General features: G+C 42.3%; 1 protein-coding gene across 1 annotated transcript in view; it reads left to right on the top strand.

Annotated features, from left to right (window-relative positions):
* LAMA4 (laminin subunit alpha 4) overlaps window positions 1–21,843 on the top strand; it is a 102,431-nt gene that overhangs the window by 24,767 nt on the left and 55,821 nt on the right. Inside the window, exons 3-6 of the mRNA XM_075747923.1 lie at window positions 7,911–8,035; window positions 12,027–12,107; window positions 17,177–17,391; window positions 20,850–20,945. Of these exons, the coding sequence (XP_075604038.1) occupies window positions 7,911–8,035; window positions 12,027–12,107; window positions 17,177–17,391; window positions 20,850–20,945 (517 nt within the window). The remainder of the gene's footprint in view (window positions 1–7,910; window positions 8,036–12,026; window positions 12,108–17,176; window positions 17,392–20,849; window positions 20,946–21,843) is intronic.

The raw sequence follows: 21,843 nt of genomic DNA, 5'->3' as shown, positions 1-21,843 counted from the left end.
CATGTGTTATCCATAGTAATTCTGCTGCATGGCAGCCTCCTGCTGTGAAGAAACAACATGAGGAGGTTGAAACAATACATCAAGGGAAGAGCATGTTGAACTCCAAGGTAGTATTACAATTTCCCATATGTTTGGTCTCACTCAGTATCGGCTCATTGAGAAAGCTGTGAATTAGTATCACTAGCTGAGCTCTTGCAACTCCAGAGCAAAAATCTGCCCAGTAAAACTAACCCCAATTACTAGTGTGCAATCAGAGCAGTAAGACACTAAAAAAAGGATGGAAGTTAATAGTGTAACCTATCTAAACCACATAGCAAGAGCTAGGCACTAGTGTACTCTTTACAGGCTTGTAAAGCAGAAGTAGCGCCCAGGGCTCCTTGCTCTGCTATGTGTTACTTTTGACAAGTCATAAACCTTTGCCCTCAGTTTGTCTCTTCATAAAAAGGCCTGATAATATTCACATACTTTGCATCGTCGCAGCTTCTATCAAGTTTTCAGTTATACAAATACATACTCCATGGCATATTTCCTACCATTTTTATTCCCACGGGAGAAAGACAGTGCAGCCAACAATTATTATGGCTTGGCCACTGTAGTGTCCTTAGGACTGGCTGGTTTCTGCAGAACATTAAATGTTCTGACATTAAATTTTTAAAAATGGTTTTACACTGCCAGGCATTCCCAGCTATTCTTTTTCACATGCACATGGCTTTTGCTCATGGGATGCTTGTCCCCTTAGTGTCAGGTGACAATGATGACAAGAGAAAACTTCCAATGGAAGACCTGAGAACAAGAGAGAGCCCTTGACAAATGTCTGCTTCTGTTGACTCTGGTGACCAGATATGAGGTAGGGAAGTGATTAGATCCTCAGTTTACAAACACAACAGAAAACTTGTTTCCTATCTTCTACAAAAATAAGGCCCATGTCAAGGGCCAAAAAAAAAAAAAAAACCAAAAAACCCCAAAAAACAAAGTCACTGTATCAGCAGGAAATAATCTGAAATTATATGTGCGTTCCTGACTGGCGTTTCTCCAGAATACTAAACTCTCGGAACTGATCAGATAGTAAAGAACAAAACTAAGAGCTAAACCCCAGTTTACTGCTTGAGTTCAAATAAGCCATTTGATGGCATATCTGAAAGATTTAATAAGCCATTAAGCTCAGGTCATTTACTTCTGAATAAAGATTAACAGTGAAAAGGCTTAAGTGAATTAAGAGGGAAAGGGAGAGGGAAAGAGCATGGTGCAAGGAAAGATGAAAATAAAAAGGAATTCTGAATGTATGATAGCATAAAACAGAACCAGATATGCCCATGGGGACTGCAGTAACAGGACTTTCCTAAAGATGTGGAAATTTCCAAGAGACATCAGAAGACTGATGAAACTGGTAAACTGCAAAATGTGACTGAGAAAACCTGGGAGAAGAAAAGCTTAGAGAAAGCAAGATGGAATTTGGATTATAGCAAGAAGCAGCGTGTTCCATGAATGAGAGCAAGTAATTTGAGAAAAGGAGACTTGATGGTTGCTAATGTGATTTGTATTAGAATCAGTAGATGAAGCAGCCTTCCCTAAGGATCATTCTGGAGAAGCACGGCAATGTATCTGGCCAAAGCCTGCTGGGGGCTGGGGCTGGGGCAGAAAGGAGTAGGTACCTACATGGCTCAGATCTTTTGCAAAGAGATAGGACCGCATGATATGGAGACCTCACAATTTTCTTTGTCCTCAAACTTTTAGGCAAATTATTCCAATAATTCTTGCAGTAGTAGCCACCACACCTGATAGTAAGACGTAAGACCTTCTGCTTTCTGCATTCAATTAGTTTTTAATAGACTGTTAAAAAAAATTAAAAAGAAGAGAGATTCTCTATTTATTCCATATTATAATTGTTGTCATGTTCGATTTCTATCAGTATAAACCTGCTATCTCCCTGCCTCTGAGATGCAACAGTTTATTCACTTATGGGGTCTCCACTGGCACCACGCGTTACCCTAACCGTGAGTCACAGATGTTGTGGAACGTCCTTAGCAGGAGACCTTTAGAAGAACTGATGTTCCCCGAAGTTAAAAGTTTCTATGTCTACATGTTTATTCACACAATGGAATGATTTAAACATGAAAAAAAAGAATTCTTTTTTAAAGTTAACTCTGCTAACAATGACAGAAGACAACATGAAAGTAATAATAACAGTGTGTTCAATTGGTAGATAATTATTTTTTGTAGTGTAAGTAATAACTAAGCTATAAGAACTGAATAAATGAACAAGGCAGTATGAAAATGAAAAAATACTCTAGTTCAAAAGGGATGAAATATAAGGGTCAGAGTCCATACAATGCTCTAAGACCATCATATTATGGAAATCCTCCAAATCAATTTGGTGAATGTGGTTCTCACAGCATACAAATTAATGAAATTTTCATTGGCCTCTGCCCTGAATTTGAAATCAAATAAAATGAAACTCCTATTAACAATGCTTTAGGGTAAAGTACTCACATCTTTAATTTCCTCTGACATAAGTATCTATCTTAGGGGTCTGGTTCAAAACTTCTCTCAGCTTATTCATAGAGTGTAAATCAAATCCACGAGTCTTTAAAAGCTTATGGAATGACACAATCAATGAATCCACAATCTCATTAGGTAACCAGACAGAAGAAATTATTGCAGACAGATCCTTTCTTGCATAGATGTCCACATAAAACCGGTGTAGAAATCAATCACATTGTCCTGTGATTAAAACTGAAGAGCCACTCAGTCCATTTTTTTAGCATAGAAAATCACCCAAGTGTTAGAAGAGCAGGCAGCACAGTGTAAGCTCCATTATGATATAATACAATACAGATGTCAAGTAATGCTTCATTTCAGATAAAGCTTCATTATCTGATCATGCATGTAAGGCTAGTAGAGGAAGAAACACCAATTCTTTGTACTGATTTTAGACTTTGGACTTTTAATGTAACCTTCTCAATCCTAGCTAAGAGAAGAAAAGGAAGTCATTTGTAGGACCCTCTAGCTTTTGATTTTGGAAACATGCGTATATGTGATATTAACTGGGTGAAACTGAAGTGGCAGTCTGCAGGCAGAGTGATGTGCATTTCTCCTGCATAAAGCCCATCAGGTTTTACTGCTAATAAGATACGGAGATATGAAGGGAATATTTTGCCTCCTTCACCATCCCCAGACCCTACCCCACCAGCAACCCACAGCTGAGCTATTTCTTTACAGCACCTCCATTGAGGGTTCAATGTCTGAAAATTCAGATATGGGAGTGGGCTTCAAATGACTTGACGGTTGAGCAGAACGTCAGAGCAGCTAGGATGGTCAGCTCTGAAATGAGTGGCATATGGAGGTGAAACAGCTTGTCTAAAGCAATGAGCTCTGATGCCGTATGCAAGTAGTATAATGGGCAGGGCTTTACCATACTAAAAACTTTGATTGCATACACTAAGGAAGGAAGTCGCTCGAGGTGACTGTAGTGTACTATGGCAATGACTCCAGAACACAGTTAAATGGATTGGAAGGTTGAAAGGATTTAAAAGTTACAAAGCTGGATATTCAGACAAAATTGTTGTTGGACTGAGTTATCAGTGTCCTTTCTGATATTTCCACTGTTAATAGAGGCTAGATCTTTATAAATGCATGAAAACTCATAAAGCAGAAGCAGCAAGTCTGGAGAGAGCACTATAGCAGAAGGTGAACGGTAAATTTATTGGTGTCTACCTAAAAATCGCTAAGTGTTTTGTCGTTACTAGTCCCATATATTTGATCATATATATAAGACATCCAAAGATTACTCAAAAGTAAATAAATAAATGAATAAGACCTTTTTGGAACAAGAAAGGCCAAAGGATCATAACGGTGGAGACAATAAATTCGCTGGTATCCTTTCCAGCCTTTTATGGAATTTTTCACAATAGAGCGTATTGTCATCTAAGTGATTTGTGTTTAAGCTTTTGGGTTTACAGATGAGTGGAAAGGTTGGAATGGATTTGGCAGTTCTGCCCGAGAGGATAATATGTTCCACATGATTGCCAAGGCAGGTCTGGAGAATCGCCAGTGGATCTACAACAATCCATCAAGCACGAGCAAAAAGCAGCAGGGAGCTAGCAAAACTCTCCAGCTTATTAGGTACTTCTGGCTTCATGAGGAGCCTTGCAGCTTACAGCTCACTGTTTCTTTCTATAAAGATGGACTACATCTATCTATAGTGACCTTGGTGATACATGTTTGGAAAGCTAACCAGTACAGTCTGGTGCTGAAATGCAGCCCTTCTCTTCTCCAGAGTGTGTTGGTATGCACTAGTTGTCAAAAGCATTAGTGTTAATAATTTAAAAAAATTAGTAGTAGTTAAAATCTACATTTTCTCCTATGTAGATATTTCCCTCCCCCTTAGCTATGTTTTAGCTTAGCAGTTGTTGTCCTAACCGTTCTGCTACCAAAAACTTGCAATAGTGACCCCCAACATGTGACCACTCCGTTTCTGTTCCCTGTACGAGAGGCACGCAGGACGTCAGGCCAAGGCTGCGAGGAAGGGCTGCCATTGCTCTCGTGTCTGCCCAGCTGCATTTCCCACAGTAAGCTGGGACAAGTGACGGATTGAGAAAGCAGAGGGCCAGGTGGTTTTGGCAAGACATCAGCTCCCACTTCAGTCATTAATGCAGAACAAGTTCTACAAACCAAAACTTAGACATAGAGTGGGTATGTTGACTCAAACTGGATCAGGAACTGAGTTTTGTTGTTATTCTCATCATATTAGGTTAGCAGTTGTCTTGACAACCGTTCCCAAGTATCTCCCCACAGCATCTTTTCACATACTTTTCATGTGTGAAAAGTATAGATAGTTACAGTAAGGGCCAGGTAGAAATGCTCACCCTGATTGAATGGTACTCAGTGAGAGCAGGGTAGTAGGACCAGCTAATGCATTTTCTAACATAGGAAATTACACTGCAGCCACCCTGTCATCTGACAAGCTGCTGCTGGTGTACTGATGGATGAATTATTATATGCTGTATCCTCGTATAGCAGCTTTTTAAAGCCAGGATGCTATTAGATTGGATTACATCCTCTGAAGCTGAAGTGTCCGTGAGGAAGGATTGAGTTTAGCATTTTTACTTACTGTAATTTGAAACATAGTCTACAAAAAGCAGACTATTATAAAGCCTAGTTTTGATACTTCTAACTGCATGGTTGTACCTGTTATCATGCCCTTTACCATGTCTCACTCTGTTCTGTATAAAGACAGGCAGCAATTTGCTGCTAAACTTCAGTGTTTGATGTCCTAAGATACATATCACTGAGTATTTTCTGGAGAATTTTATTTCAGTCGTCTTCCTTGTTTTTCAAAGGAAACCAAAACAAAAACCAAGAGCAGCCCTTCCAACTCGTACAGCAAAGCACTTTTTAAAAATCCAATTTCACAAAAATTGCCATAAATTGAATTCTATTTTTTTCCTCATCATTACTCCTCTGTCAAAAGTGACCCATTCCGAAGCAAAACATCTTTCTCAAACTAACAAGCCAGTGCCACCCGGCACTGAGAATCATCCGTGAGCTGCGGGGAGGGTGTCCTCCCTGCCTTCAGAGGTGTCTCACAGGGTCTCGCTGCAGTTAGCAGTTTTGTTGGAGTTGCAAGCTAATGGAACATAAAATATAAGGACACCTTTTTCATCACTGTAAAAATATAATTCTAAATACCCACAGGAGTTCTGACTTGTTAAATAAGATAAAGCCACTTTTATGTAATCACTAACCAGAGAAAAATGACAAAAGTGCCTCAAGCGCTCGGCTAACAGGGTCTTTGGGGTAAAAGGGCCTTTTAGCACTTCCCTTCGGTTTAGAAGATGAAAAACACTGCAGATTTAAGGAGCACCGTCAGCTCCCCTGCTGCCTCGCTCTGTTCATCACAATAGTATCTGAGCTTTGGAAACCAAAAATGGATTTATTCGGATAATACCCGTGTGTTGTTTGGAGAGCTGAGGACAAGAGAGGTGAAGTGAGCTGCTCAGAGCACAAACGAAGAGCGTGGTGAAGGCTGCAACTGAATGCTGCCCGCCAGAGGCCTCTGCCTGTGCTTCAGATACAGGATTGCACTTTCCCTTTGAGTCCTCAGTGCCCATGCTCTTATCTCTCTCTTGTGGTACATTAAAATCACCTTTTCATCGAATAATGACAAATGCAAACTATTTTTAAAACTGTATTAGCCTTCCAGTGCCTTCTGGCTCACACTGTGTGAGATCTGGACATCTCCCCAGCAGCTGCCTGCCGCTCTGCCCTCACTTGCTCTCAGCTTCCCTGCTCTCACCAAGTTTCCTTCCTCCTCCTCTTCCTCCTAGTCAAGCTTTTTGTATTTTAGAGCCTTTTAGTTAAAATAATCTTCTGATTTTCTGTATACTATATACTCTCTTCTTTACAGCAAATATTACTGTGAAAAAACACCTTTAGCTCTACAACTTTTGGTGTTTAATCTATTTAAAGACCCATGGAAAAAGAAATTGACTTTTTTCCTTTCCTTATTATATTCTACATGCTGTAGAGTTCTTTTTGGCCAAATTACAGCTTTGTAGAAATAACTAATTGCTGCGCAATAGATTCTGTATGACTATCAAAAATGCAGCAACATAAGCAAAGTCTTCTAGAATCAAAAAGGATCTGAACTAAATTATTGAGTCCTATCTGGGGGGGCTTTAATGGGATTCAAATGAGGAATATAGGCTAAAGAAAACATCAGATGTGTTGTCACAAGGGAGTGTCCTTTACTGAAATTACACTTTTCAATGCAAATTGATGATATCTGGACACCAACTTAGGAAAAAAAAAAAAAACCCAAACCCAAAACATCAATGTTGCCAGGACAAAATTCTGCCACTAAATCAAAGTTACAATACTCGGACACAAAACTCATTTAGCAATGCCTGTGCAAGTCAGACTTGACTGTTTGTTTTCTTTAAACATCTTCCCTAATCACATTCCTCTCTTCTCATACTCTTTTCTTTAAAGAGCACACCATGGTTGGAGTAGAAAGTGAGTTTCAAACCTGTAGGGACTGGCTTAGATGAAAAATCAGTAAACTAAGCTCACCCACCCCCAGGCTGGCGCTGCTGAAGAAGCTGTGGCCACAGACAGGCCAAAAGGTGCCCCTTGCCCCGTGCCGGGGAGCTCCTGAAATCCTACACCCAGCTTCCCTGTTATTCCAGGGACCGCCAGCTGCTGACAACACAGCGACTTCTGTGATGGGATTAAATGACCGCTGGAGAATAAACTGGGGCACGACGGTCATTTCCTAGCACCTGTGCCAACTCTGAACGTAGCACAAGAGGTACCCTGCAGGGCCAAACCAAAGGTCTCTGCAGCCCATCTTGGGTCCCCAGCAGTGGCAATAGCAGATGCTGTTTGGGGAGGGCACCTAGCCTGGCCCATTTCTGAAGTCTCTGATTCGTACTCCACCAGCATCCACCTCCTGAATCCTTTCTGAATCCATTCTGTGGCCTATTAATTTCTCTAGGAAACTCCTTTTTCCCCCTGCCAATACAGGTATTTACCTGCAGATATTTTTCATTTTGTTTTGGTGTCAGTAAAGGGGATTTTTTTCCTACTGGCACATGCAGCTCAAAACAGGGCTGCCAGCTCCACCCGAGTACCCCTGACATCTCTGACGACAGCAGTGCTGCTTCTGCTCCAGCATCTGGCAAGCACATATGTCTGTTTTGCCCTGTATCGCACCTTGCCAACGCTTGCTGGCTGGCCAGTGTAATCATTTATGGCATTTTCATTTGTAGCAGTGCTAGCTGGTTTGGTTTCATCTGTCAATGCCTTGAAGGATCGGGGTCTGGCTGGACAGGTCTTCAGCTAAATGATTTCTTTCCAAATTAGGCAGCACCTCTGTTTAACTTTCACCACTCTCTCTCTTTGCACTGAAGGACTGCCAGAGAAACACAACAGGACAGCACTGCGAGCAATGTCCAGATGGCTTCATTGGTGACGTTGTCAGAGGAGTGCCCACGTTCTGCCAGCCCTGTCCCTGCCCCCTGCCAGCACTTGCCAAGTATGTAAAGAGTCTCTGCTTCTCTTTGATTTGGGCTGGCTTTGGCCCTTTCCGGGGTGGGGTCAGCATCCCTTCCCGGACGCAGGAGACAAAGGCTGCTGCCTTTCCCAGCCAGGGGAAAATAAGAGGTCTACCAGCTGCTCACATTTATAACTACAGGAAACAGCATTTCATTTAGAAGGTGTAAAATATCCTTAAGTGCTCATATCAATTCTTACCAAGGGAGAGGAGAAAATATTTGAGCAAATTCAAGTTCTCCCTCTTTTATGTAGGAGAGATTATTCAGCTGTGTGGTTACTTTCAAGAAACCCTCAAAGACAAATTCCTCAGGGCATCAGGGATGTATGTGGCTGAGACAGACAGACAGAAAGATCAATCTATGACCTCTGGATGGTTAAACCAACCATGAAAAAGCACAGCCAGGCAGAGTCCTGAGCAAACAGTGGCTGGATCTGGTTAGTACAGGAATAGTTAAAAGGAAAGGGCTGGAGAACCCTGTGACAGGTACGGTGCCCTTCAGCTGATGCCCAGATACCTTTGGGTAAGAAACTCTGAAGCCTGACAGAAAACAAAGACCAAGCCAAAGAGCTCCAGCTATTAGCCACTTTGTGCCTTCAGAAGAAACAAATAACTACAAACCATGACCAGCAGCTATTAGAAACAGTTAGTGGTACATCAATAATGCAGATGAAAGAAATTATCAGCTTCCTTTTGCTTGAGGTCTGCGCTCTGAGAGCAGCACCTATGCAAATCCTACTATAGTGCACAGAGGAGATGCTAGTAAATACTTGCCAATGGGTTAAAGCTGTTCTCTAGCGAGATACGTACTCCCATTGTGTTGTTTCCAATTTCAGTTTCAGCAAGGCTTCTCAGCAAAGGGGAATTTCCTCACTGTATTTGTTTGCAGTTGCTATAGGATTACTCATACAGCCTTAAGGTGGGATGAGCCGCATTTTGCTCAGCTGCTCAGTGGCACAGGCTCAAAATGGCAACGGAGCAAAATCACTCCGGCCAGAGTCCCGCAGATCACCTCTTGGCTTTCGCAGTGAGCTGCAGACATGTGAGGAAGGCCGTGGGGTGGAGAACAGCTATCGTTGAAAAACTGCAGCTTTGCCTGGATTAGAGACAAAATCCTCCAGAGACAGGGGAAGAACCTGGCTTTGCTCACATTTGAAAGGACTTAGGAGGGGGCAAGCTCACAGACAAAGCAGACCGCTTCCTCCAGTTTCAGTAGTAGCTGTAATGCCAGAAATAGTAGAAATACAACAGTCAGAAGCAGTGTTTTTTCCTTAGCAAAGGAAAGTGGATTTTGGGGGGTTTTTTTGACCTGTTGGGCACAGAGCAGCCACTTTGGTGTAAGGAGCAGCTCTCTCAACCACAACCTGGGCTGCACATGCCTGAGGCACCACCGCACGATGAGATCCAGTCCCTACTGAGCGCAGCCATCAAGCAAATGTCTAGGCTGTCCTCCCTACGGTGCGATTTGAGAGATCATGACTGGGTCTGCATCCACCGAGTCCTACAGCCCACTGGGCTCTGCAGCAGTGCCCCCCCACCACAGGGAGCCAGCCGGCCCACCAGCCCAGCAGGGCTTGGTGCAGTGGGACCAGGAGGGACCGGAGCCACAGGCTGGCTCTGCCAGTGCTATGGGAGATGGGTGCAGAGCCTGACACACTCCTTAGCCCTTCTGCTAAGGACATACATCTCTCCTATTCCAGACCACTAGAGATAAAGAAGCCCTGAACCCAAAAGGACAGCAGCATGGGATTGGAAAGGGACAACAAAAGTTGTTGGAGCCTGAACGCAGATGCTCCAACATTAGCAGCAATATAGGAGTTAGAATCGATGATCCTCATGGGCCCCTTCCATCTCAGGATATTCTATGTTCTATGATACGTCACCCCTTTAAAACTACCCCAGTAAAAATCCACTTCATTTTTTCAGGGTTTTCCCTTGGAAAAGTCCTGAAGGCAGTAGTTAAAGGAATATCTGATCCCAATTTGCCTCCTAACCCTCTTTAAATAACATGCAGAAATTGCCTATTCAGCTTCTTGCATGAGAGAGATCGGACCACAGCAATTGCCTTCAGCTGGGGTTGGAACAGACAAATAATAATGATTGAGCAACATTCAGCCTTGCATAACTAAATTCAAGGAACAACCGGGTTTTTTGGGGTTTGTTTTTTTTTTATTTTTCCTCCATTAATCCTACTCCATTTATATTAAGGCAAAGCAATAACTACCAGAAAGCAGAGAAGCATTGAATGCCTTAAATAAAGAACATCCAAAGGATGTTGTTTTGTACTCTGTTTTGCTTTGGAAATAGCCAGCCATAATAGTTAGACAAAGTGACCAAATCTGTAAACTGACAGACTCACCAGACACATATTTTTTGTTGGGATTCATCTGTGTGTGTCTAGATTTTCTGGCCAGACTATCTTCATATCTGCTATCCTTGGAACTTTTGGAATAACTTTTGGACATTACACATGAAGTGTAATGTCATCTCTTTGGAATAAAAAAGAAAAAGGAGAGAGCTTGCTTTACAATCCAGCAGATGTTACTTTATTTCAAACCTGAGGGAATTTTATGAACTTTTTTCCCTTAAAGATCACAAAAAAATATGAAACCTGGGGAAGGCTTTGGTCTTATTTCATAACTTACATCCACAGTGTGGTTTTTTTCAACTATGTGAAGGAATTAGCCTCTGTAAAAGAAGAGGAGGGCTGCCAAACTGTTATGATTTTCTCTATATGTTCTCAAAAAGGCTTTACTGAATTTAATTTGTGAATTCTGTGAGAAGAATCGCATTTTATGTTCTCTCTGGTCATATGAAATGTTTTAAGACAGCACAGATCCAGACACAGATTTATTTGACCCTGGTTGTCCCACCAGCTGAGAAATGCTGGCGGGAACTAAAAATATGCAGGAATTCTGGTCATCTTTCAATGCTGCTCATTCCTGAAACATCAGGATCATGCTCTTTCCCATTGCTCCGAGTCTTTTGTCCTTCTGTGCAAAGGGGATGCAACCTGGCCACAGCTGCCCAGCACCGTGCGATTCGGGACCCGTGTTTTAGCAACCATGGGCCCGCAGCTGGCAGCTGCTGCCACTCACTGTTCCAGTCACACTCCAGTGCTGGCAGGCATTTACTCACACATATTGCAAACTAACTGGAAACATCTTTAGGATTGCATGTCTTTTTCCTGCAAATATATTTAAGCCATGTCCGTCACTGTGTTTGAAGCGTATACAATTTGTACTTTACACATCTGGCTGCTGCTACTCCTTTAGTTACACATTTGCTAAATCCTGAAAACATAAGAAAGCAAAGGAATCCCTGATTTAGAATCACGGCAGTGAAAATTACTCCAATCAGTGTCACTACTTGGTATGTTGGTCACAGCAGAGGCCCCAGACTCTTTCAGGCTTATTCAGAGAGACGGTAGAGCAGCCTCGGTTGCTGTAAATGAGGATGGCACGCACGTTAGTTTTCACCAGTTGGTACTTCCAGATTGGATTTGAGGAAAACTGTAGGATTTGCACAGGAAACTGCTGCACCCATTCCAGAGACTACGTTCCTGAAGTGCTCACTGCAGCGTCTTTCATAAGCAATATTTCACCCCTTAGAATAAGAGATAGGAAGCAATTAGGTTCACATGACATACACATTTATCATAAAAGTCCTTTGTCTAAAATATGTGTATCAAAACCCACATGTGTGTCTGATCTACACTGCAAGACAGGAACTTACATGTATCTGTATTTATAAAGCTCCATAGTGCTATACACTAATTAGTGCTTTCTACACAAATTAAAAAGACTGAACAAGGAGTATAATGTGAGTAACACACAGAGCTTAAGAATACCTATTCAGTGCTAAGTAACCAAGAGCCAGACTCACACTGACAGCAAATGTCCATACTGTAGTAAAGAAATAGTCCCAAGTGTTTGCCATTGCATGCTAACTATTCATTTTAATGAAATTCCAGCTTTGCAGTCTCCTGTTACAGAAAAAGTGGAAGCGTGCGTTGTGTCTGTAAGGAAAACTATGCAGGACCCAACTGTGAAAGGTAAGAAACTAACAAACAGAATGACTTACTAGTCAACAATACTGAAGTCCAGAAGTCTTTGAGGGGATCTTCCCACACAGGGAAGAATTCTCGTGCATGTGTTTTCATCAGGTTGAGTAGTGTCTCTTAAAGGATCTCATTCAGTTCCTACTAAAAACCATAAGAACTTGCTGTGGAGACATGTCAGGGTAAGACAGACGTGTACGTCTGACGGACTTTGATCGAGTTCTTGCACTATGCATACCTTCATGTGGTGATCTTTCTAAAAGGAATACAATTTACAAATCAAAGTACAAAATACAAATCAGAAACAGCAGCTGAAATGAAAAATAACATAGATGCCTCTTGCAATTCACCACTCTAAAACACAGAGCAGGCTTCTGCCAAATAATTTTTTCAAAAGCAAAGGAGAAAATGCATTATCTAGTCAAATACTTAATGAGCAGGTGCAGCTTTTTTAGTTAAATTTTAAATGTACTTCACAGATACGATTCAATAGTCAAGCAAACCACCATAGGCCAGTGCTGCTTTTCAATTTTCCCTTATGTCCATAAACTATTTCTAGTAAATACTCTCTAAATAACAAAGTACACAAATAAATGGAGCTATACAGCAGAAATGTAACTTACTCTCCTATCTTGTAAAGGGCCATCTTACTCGCTATGAACACACAGGGATGATGTTTCAATGAATGTCAGAGGCCTGATTATAATTCAGAAATTCTCCTTGGGCAGCCAATAAATTAAAACAGCTCTAACACAAAGACTGAGGGGTATAGGATGGCTCAGACACTGCCTTCCTGAACACCTCATTTTGTTTTTTCTTAAAGCCCCTGAAGTATTTAAGACTTCAGTCCACTCTCATTAATGGATAAGTCTTGAATTCAAATTATACTTAATGTAACTGTCAGAGAAGGGGGAAAGGGAATGCTTAAGATGCAAAAAGAAATCAATATGAAAAAGGTGAGATGAAAAAAAGAATGAGGCTTTTGCCCTTACAGATGATGCAAAAACATCAGCATATTACCTCCACATCACTAACACGGTGACAGCAATAGTGAAAGCCCTTTAGACAGATGGCACAAAAATAAAAAAAAAACCACCCTTGTTTCCAGGCCTATGGCTGTATTCTTTTGTTCTTCCAAAATGTCAGATTTATACACAAAGGATAATGCAGACAATTAAAAGGTCAGGGAGGTTTCTTAATGGTTATTAAAATGTCAGCCTAGACTACAAGCAATTCAAATCCTATGAAATAAGTAGCAGATGCAGAGTAACAGCAGAAAATAGCATCAGCTTTGTTTTCTAATAGCCACTACCCAGCCTGACACAGTGCATCTGTCTCAAGGAAGGCAAAGCTGCATAGATGGCTTAGAAAAAGCTACAGAAAGAAATCTGCCTGTCCCAGCCACCGTGGTAAGTCCTTGACTAACTGCAGGGGTAAGTGGCAAGCAGTGGCAAACATGACTTTCCTTCTGGTCGGCTCCTGATCCTGCTCCCATTTGTGTCAGAAACGACGAAAAGCCTTTTGAAGTCTCATGAGAAATGCATTGCTTGTCCCCGTCCACTTGCTAAAGAGCAAGTCCCTGCCTCGCGTACGCTGCTGCTGGGCACTGCCACCGCTCTCTGCGCCACTGGCAGCTACCACGCTGTCAGCGTGCTGGCAGGAGGACCAGGGGATCCTGAGCGAGAGGGGACAGTCCCTGCAGCCCAAATAGCAGCTCGTGTTCCCGGGGAGAGGAAAGCTGCGGCCTGCTCACAGCCCTCCCTCCCAGCGAGCTGCAGGACACCCCTCCACGGGCAACACGTGGGATCTCCAGAGCAGCATCCCGGGAGGCAATCTGCTCCGTTTCCTCTGGCGTTCATGTAGGAGGCTTCCTTGTGCTGCTCCAGGGGTTTGGCACAAACCTATCCGGTTTATGTTTGCCAGCAAACCGTGTTGTGAAAGCACAGACGCTTTTGCTAGGAAGCGAGAAAACCAGCTTCCCAATTTGAAATTTAGGAAGGAATCATTTTGCTCCTGAACTTCAGCAATAAGGCATTAAGGTGGTAGCGGATGAAATCCAGGTTTTGTTAATGCCCAAATGTTAAAAAAGATAACTGAACAAATACTTTAGTGTCCAAAGTGAATAGACAAAAAAAGTTCTTTTGGCATTACCAGGGAAGAGGAAGTTAATTTCTTACTCGCCAATAATTACAGGAAGCAAACATGGCTGCAAAATGAAACAAAGATAACTTAGCAGCTTTATTATGGGAGAGGAAATTTTCTTTGTTAGCAACAAAGAGCCATTTATTGATACAACAGAGGAAAAGACAGTTATCACAGACCTCCACTTTTTCAGGCCATAAAGCGCAGAGATGGAGCAGTATGTTTCCGTCCAGCAGCCTCTACTATTTTCACATGCTACCAGCGATTCAAGAGGCCAAGCACAGTCCAGCCCTACGAGATGCACTGAGTGGCAAAGGGAAGGGGAAAGTGAAGGTGACACATTTATTTTCAGCTCTAAAAGTTTCTATTTGTTTCAGACAGCTACTCCAGATGAGGAGATATATCTAATATAAGTGAATCAGATGGTCATAAAAAGCAGCACATACAAACTATATCTGTGAGGATGTGAGCAACTGTCCACTATATTTCTGGCAAGTGAACCTAATGGTAGATTTCAGAAAAGAAAAAAACAAAAAATCACCTTGCCCTGATGAGAGGGCAGATGTCGTGGGCCTGATGGGAACAGTCTTCAGGAGGTGCTGGCTGACAGCCAGAGCTGGATAGCTGTAAGCAAAATGCTGGTCTCACCCCAGCGCTGCTCAGTGGCTTCTGTGACTTGGTGGCCACATTAGACAGATGACCATTTGGAAAATACCTACTACAGAAAATTAAAAAGAAACTGCAAGGTTCTGAGAGTTCAGAATAAAGGAATTTAAAAAAAAAAAAATCCATAGTTTTTTTTTTTTGTTCAAACTTCATAAACATATGGAAATTTGGAAATTTGGAAAAATGCTACAATATCAGATTGGCTGAAATATTTGAAAATTATAGGAAGACTTTTGTCATGACTAAATAGTACCATTACCCATCACTGCCTGCTCTAACTCTCACGGGAATGGGGAGTGACTCCACCAAAGTCAGCTAAATCACACTCATTATTCTCCGTGTCGCATTCACAGTTCTTCGAGGGGTACACAGAACTCCAGGTCACACTTTTATTCTTTACATCTGGGTCACTCAAGTGATAAGATCTGCACCAAAGATTCTGGCAGTGCTGCAAAGAGACAAAAAGAGTCTTTGCCATTGGCAAAAGCGGTATTTGAGGCAGCCAAGTGATTTATATTAAGATGCTTAAAATTTCATGTGTTTTTACTGTGGGGGTTCAGGACTGGAACATGAACAAAGCAGCACTGAGGAAATTACTTTCTTTGTTTAAAAAAAAAATCAGCAAATATAGGAACAGATCAAAACCAGAAGCTCTTATCAGATCTCCCACATTTTCATCATTCAGAAATACCAGAATCTGGATTTGACTATGTTCAGGTTTTAGGACACAAGAGACCTCTGCTCAGGTTCCCAGCCAGAAACCCAGAACACAAAACTGCCTGAGGACTCACCCTCCCTGCCCACAAACAGCAGAACAAACAGCATCTTAGAACAGGACTTTATGGATGGGAGAAAAGACAAGGACAACAGGGTGATAAAACAGGATGAAATACAATAACTATTCCTTATCTAAATCACTGCAACAACTATTCAGTCCTTCGATTTCTTCAGTCAGCAATTGCTAGGCCAGCTAGTTATCCACCTCCCTGCAGTAATTCTTCATTCCCACCTTGGGGCTATGAGTCCCTGACCTCTGTGCCCTGGGCTGCTGGGTCACGGACCCTCCTGCCACCCCGCAGTGACACCACGAATGGCGTGGGTTGTCCCTGTCCTGCCAGCTGACCCCTCCAGTCCGTCAGGCGCTGCTCCAGGCTGCGCCAGCCACCAGTTCATCCAGAGAAGCCCTTGCTCAAGGATTTGCTCCTGTGAGCTGCAGCATGTCCACTCCCATGCCGGCTTATTCACCTCACTGGCTGTTTTGCAAAAGTTCCTTTAGCTCGTAGGATTAAGCACGCTCCCTGCTACCAGCAGAAACTCCTTTAACTGAAACCCTCTCCTTTCTTTCTAAACGAGGACATCAAATCTATTACCTCATGCCTTAGCTAAGGGACACTGGTCACACAGGAACATTAGGTATCGCTGGTTTGTCTAGACGTTCAAAAGCCACTACAGTTTCAAACACGTCTTCCATTTTAAGATGTAGCAATTTTTCAACAGAAATGCTTCCCAAACGTGACATAACCTGCAAAGCAATTTGGACGTGTTTCAGGCCTCCCCTGGAGTGCTCGTTACCCACCTCCATCTCTCCCTCTGCAAACCAACAGAGGCATCCTCCTCTCCTGGGCTGGTGGCTGCTCTCAGCCTTTTGCCCTCAGCCAGCAGGCTAAAATCAAATAAATCTGAAAAATGGAGGCTGGCTGAGTGCCTGTTTTGTTTTGCAAAACCCAGAAACCACCCCAATGCTGCACTATAGAATTATTTATATAAACCTTTTTCAGTACTTTGTTATATGCATCATGAAAATAAGGTCTGAACTTCCTCTTGAGGTTCAGCATCATGAAATGCAGTGTCTTACCTCAGTTTCCTATATAACACAATATAGTTGGTGAGATCCAAAGCTGAAAGAGACCGAAATAAACCCTAGAGCTGCCTCTCTGCCAAGGTCATTCTGTCATAGGTTTTAAAACAATGGGAAACAAATCATTTTGCTGCTAAAGACACACGCACAAAAATAACGCAGACTGGTGTGATTGAGATACCAGGAGTGTTCAAGCAGGGGAAAATATATAACTGTACAGATTGAGATTAGAGCACAAAACAGCCTCTGCAGGAATACAGCTCCTAATTTGCCTTCTGTCCTTTAGTTGCTGCAGACGGTCATCAATTCCCGGTGACACAGATAAGGTCAGACAAAAAGTGATACCGCAGATGGCAATGTCATTGCTCGTCATCTCTGGGCTTGCTCTTCCTTTCAGGTGTGCCCCCGGTTACTACGGGAACCCTTTGCTAATTGGAAGCACTTGTAAAAAATGCGACTGCAGCGGCAACTCAGACCCAAACCTGATTTTTGAAGACTGCGATGAAGTGACTGGCCAGTGCCGCAACTGCCTGCGCAACACCACCGGGTTCAAGTGCGAACGATGCGCTCCGGGTTACTATGGGGATGCCAGATTCGCTAAAAACTGTACAGGTATTGTCAATAGTTTAGTTGAGCAGAGCAAAATGCAGCACAGCACGGTCTACAGATGACCTCCCAGAGATCACCGTTGCCTGAATCAGTCATCGGGCACTTGTGGCCCCAGGAGGCAGGGGGTGCTCCTGGCCACCGAGCTGGTGGGATGTCAGCTGGATGCCTGTTTGGTTGAATCATCCCCGGCACTAGCCCTCTTTCCATTGCCCACGAGGAAGTCTCAGACCCCAGACCCCAACATCTCAAACACCTGGGCAGGATGAATGTAGGCACTGTTGTGTCCTGCATCTAAGTTTTGCTTGGGCAGGGACTTCACCTTTGTGTTTGTTCACACCACACACTGCCCACCTGACCACTCAGGCTGATGGCACTTCAAGACTTGAAAGCAGTTTTTATGGGAACAGGATCATCCTTCCTGGCCTGACCCAATCCCCACTCAGTTTATGCTAGATTTCACACTGCTACTGTATTCTGCCTTTCCCATGTGTCTGTGTAATCTTGCTGATTACTGTATTTCCACACAGAGATGACTACTTCCAGCGTCTGGTAAAGTGCCACCCAGAAGATCTTACCAAAACATATCCACACAGAGCGGTCACAGAGGTTCACATCCTCTGATATAATTATTCTCCTGATTTACAAGGAGTTCAATCCAAATAGGCCTTTGGCCTCATGCCCTTTGTCCTTGCTTTGGCTCTGGGAGACAAGATTACATCCTCTTTCAAAGCACTGAGGAATAGCCACAGCTAAAGGCAAGTTCAGGTGCTCAGAGCAAGGACCTTGGGGCTCCCTCCCAACCCCTTTCCCAGGGTCCTTCCCTCAAGGACCAGAAGACAAATGGGGGAGATGAATCAGTCCTAGCTTTCAGCCTGACTCAAAGGTATGACACAGCCAACGCACGCACCCAACTCAGACCTCTGAGGTGCTCCGGGCTCCTGAATGCCACGAGGCAGGAGAAACGCACCCAGCGCTTCAACTCGGCAAACCGCAGCAATCGTGCCCTGGCCATGTGCAAAAGCAGAGCTTCACACAGCTACGCGTAGCTTTGCCAGAAGTCTGAGGATTATAGGGCATTCCAAGTGTCTAAGCAGATTAGGGAAGACATAATTTTGGAAGGCATCTCTGAACATAGAGTTTCTAAACTGAAGTTAAGTCACACTTTCATGACCTCAGTATAGTTTTGGGTTGCGCCCTTAAGGAGTTGAAGGAATTACAGCCAGAATGCCTTGGTATTATTTACATTTCTGAGGTACAGTTTAAGTGGGATTTCATGGTGCACAGGACTTTTCTACACAGGTTTTTCATGCAGACTATAAATCAACTTGATAATTCTCTTCGTTAGCAGATTTCCTTGTAGTGTTTGATCTTTGCTAAAAATAGAAAGTGCCTGGGCACTTCAATATGTTGTGAGAGGTACAGCTTTTCTCTATTTAGGAGTTAATTTAATCTTGTAGTTGACTCTAGCAAATCCTGATTTTTAAGTATTATGTTTCAGGGAATTACACACTTCTCGTTTCATCTTCATTTCTGCTAAACACCACAACGTGCTGTACTTGACAGTACTGCATAGATTGCCTGCACCACCACTTGATATGTCCATGATATCCGAACTATTTGGGTAGTTTACAAAGCAAGCTTACACTTTGGCATTTTGGAGCAATTAGGAACTCTTATTTAGAAAAATATTGATTCTGAAATAAAACAAATACCTTCTTTAAAATACAAAAATACAGAAAAGAAACTAGTGTAAGAAACAAGAGTCTGTATACGTGGCTCCCACGGAGCACCTGAAAGGGTATATAGAACAAAAAAATGCCAGAGAACTAAATAAGCAAACAGCTCTGTCCAGCTAAGATAATTTCTTTTTCTTTCGAGCAAAAGGCAAAATCTGTGTAGCTGTGGATAGTAGTTTTCAGCTTCTTTTCCATGAATTTTTGTTGGTTAATGTGTCCTTTAGCCACACTCCAAAACTTTCCACAAACGTCCTCAGAAATAAAGGTAAATTTAGAAGCTTACTCCACTAGTAAGCCACTGTATCATTGAAAGTCTTAATTCCCTACTAAAAATGTGGTACCTCCTAAACAAATAGATGAAAAATTGTCAGGACTGCTTTGAAATTAATTTACTATAAGCATTTGTGTAGCAAATTAAGAGTTATCCATTTAAATAAGAGGACACCATTTGATTTTCTTGAGCACCAATCTCATGCAAATGTTAATCTTGCAACTGAAATCTTGCCACCTGTTTTGGGGATAGCCTAGATGCTGTGATATAGAGAAATCTCTGCTTTCAACTAAGACTTTTCTTTCACTTCTTAACAAAAGAAAGAACAAATTAAAAACTGTGGATCCAAGAGCTGGGAGATATGCGGTTCATACAGATTGTGGTGAGGTCAAAATATGATTGCCCCACAAAATTCATAACCAAATTTTGTTCTCACAATGGTACAAAAACTGAGTAGTTCCATTAACACTGGTTCAGTTACACAGAATTATTCCAATGTTAGTGCATCATGGTTGACTTTGAAGCTGTATTACACATTTTCCCTGATAATTCCTCGAATGTGCAATGTGGAATGTAAACACAAGGGTAATTCATAGAGAACAATGAATGGGCTGCAATAAAATGGCAGTAAACAATTTTGTTATATGAGATTCTGCTGAAACCATGAATCACAAGAGCAAAATGAGTTCCAGATAAGTCACTGCTGTTCTTATGTTTTCCTTCAGTTTTTGTTATTCTATCAAAGCGTTCCAAGAATATTTTAATCTTTAAAATAATATATTTTAAAAGGCCAATTAAACCTTGAGAGAGACACTTTAGATTAAAAATTATCATTTTTTAAAAGCCACTTGTGCTGGCAATAAATATGTAGCTTACTCAAGTTTTAAAAATGTAAAACCTCATTTATTCTTCATTGTAAGTGGTAGGAGATATTTACTTTTTGATATGCTCAAGCTGATGATGGAATTGGAGTCCACTATCAATCCCTGATAGCTGGAAAGCTTATTTAGTGGCAGCCTGACACAGTGCTGATAAATTCCACAGGTCTGTGGAGAGATTTGTAACTAATAATTAACTTCAGTTGTACTGCTTTCCTTAGCCCACCTCCTGAACATCACCCTCTCCAGACGGTGATGCACAATGGCCCAGCTGGGCGATTCTGGCCTCGCTGCCTCTGCTCGTGACCAGCTGGGAAGCTTCAAACAAGTCACCTCAGCAGAGGCTTTCTGGTTCTGTTTGCTGTCTCATATTTTATCTGGTCCAACTCGACCACAGTGCAAAGAGCACCTTTTTCTACATACTGAAGGGAAAATCAGTTCCAAGAAGCCCTTGATTTTGGTTTGACTATCCATGCACAATCCTACGCACAATCACTTCACTAGTCTTTGGAGGGGAAAGGCAGGTTGTACATGTTGAAGATTCTTCTTTCAAAAAATCCTTTTTTTTTCCCCCAGAATGTAACTGTGGAGGGAGAATGTGTGACAGCCAGACTGGAGAATGCCTCGCAGACAGTCCTGAAGTTTCTACTGGCACAGACTGCCCAACCATCAGTAAGAAGATTGTCATGAGAACACCAAAAATTAATATTGCTCTTGTCTTTAGATGCTTACAAATGCTAACTTAAGAGCTCGGTTCTCAGTGGGCTCAGCACTTTGACCTTGGTCCCACAGGGCGCTTAAACATGTGAATATGCACAATGCCCCGGTGACTGAGTATTTAAACACATTCTGGCTTGACTGAGTACAAGCGTACGTTCAACTCTGATACAGACTGAATGTTGAGGTACAAACTGCGGAGCAGTAGGGAAATATTACCAAAGACACTTCTATAGACTGAGACACGGTGCCTGCAGAATAATATTCTGGCCCTAAAATCTGCCATCACAACTTTATCTGTGCCATCTTGCATAAAATTTCTGGGTTTTTATTTGTACATCTAATATTAATTGTTACTGTTGACAATTTGACATATATCCATCAGTCAGTTGCTTTTCCACTATCATCTCCCCTATTCTAATGATAGGAAGCCTGGGGACTTTCCAGAAACACTATGGTGTAACTAGTGGTAACCACTGAGATTTTTTTTAAATGTTGGTATAATTATGCCTGTGGTATAATGCAGACCATGTGGCGCACATGGGTTCCTAAACTGACTCCCAAGAAGAGAGGGTTGTGTGCCTGGGAGTGCAACCAGAAGGAAAACATTTGGCAGATGCTGCCATCAAGAATACAGACCAATATCGAGCAAAAGTTTCTGTAGGAATCTCTGTTTCACATTCACCTAAGTCTCTTGCATTTAGCAGTGGCACCAGTGCCACTAAAACCAAGGTGGTATTCCAAGCATTCAGCAGGGACAAGGATATAGCTCTGCACAAGCGTGTTCCAAACATGTTATAACTGTGTTTTCAGAAGCTGCCTTCTAATCAGATAGGCAGCCAAGAGCCCGTCT

Source organism: Balearica regulorum, chromosome 3 (genome assembly GCF_011004875.1).
Source record: "Balearica regulorum gibbericeps isolate bBalReg1 chromosome 3, bBalReg1.pri, whole genome shotgun sequence".
Taxonomy (NCBI): domain Eukaryota; kingdom Metazoa; phylum Chordata; class Aves; order Gruiformes; family Gruidae; genus Balearica; species Balearica regulorum.
Note: the sequence above shows the minus strand (reverse complement) of the source record. Positions and strands in the feature narration are given on the sequence as shown.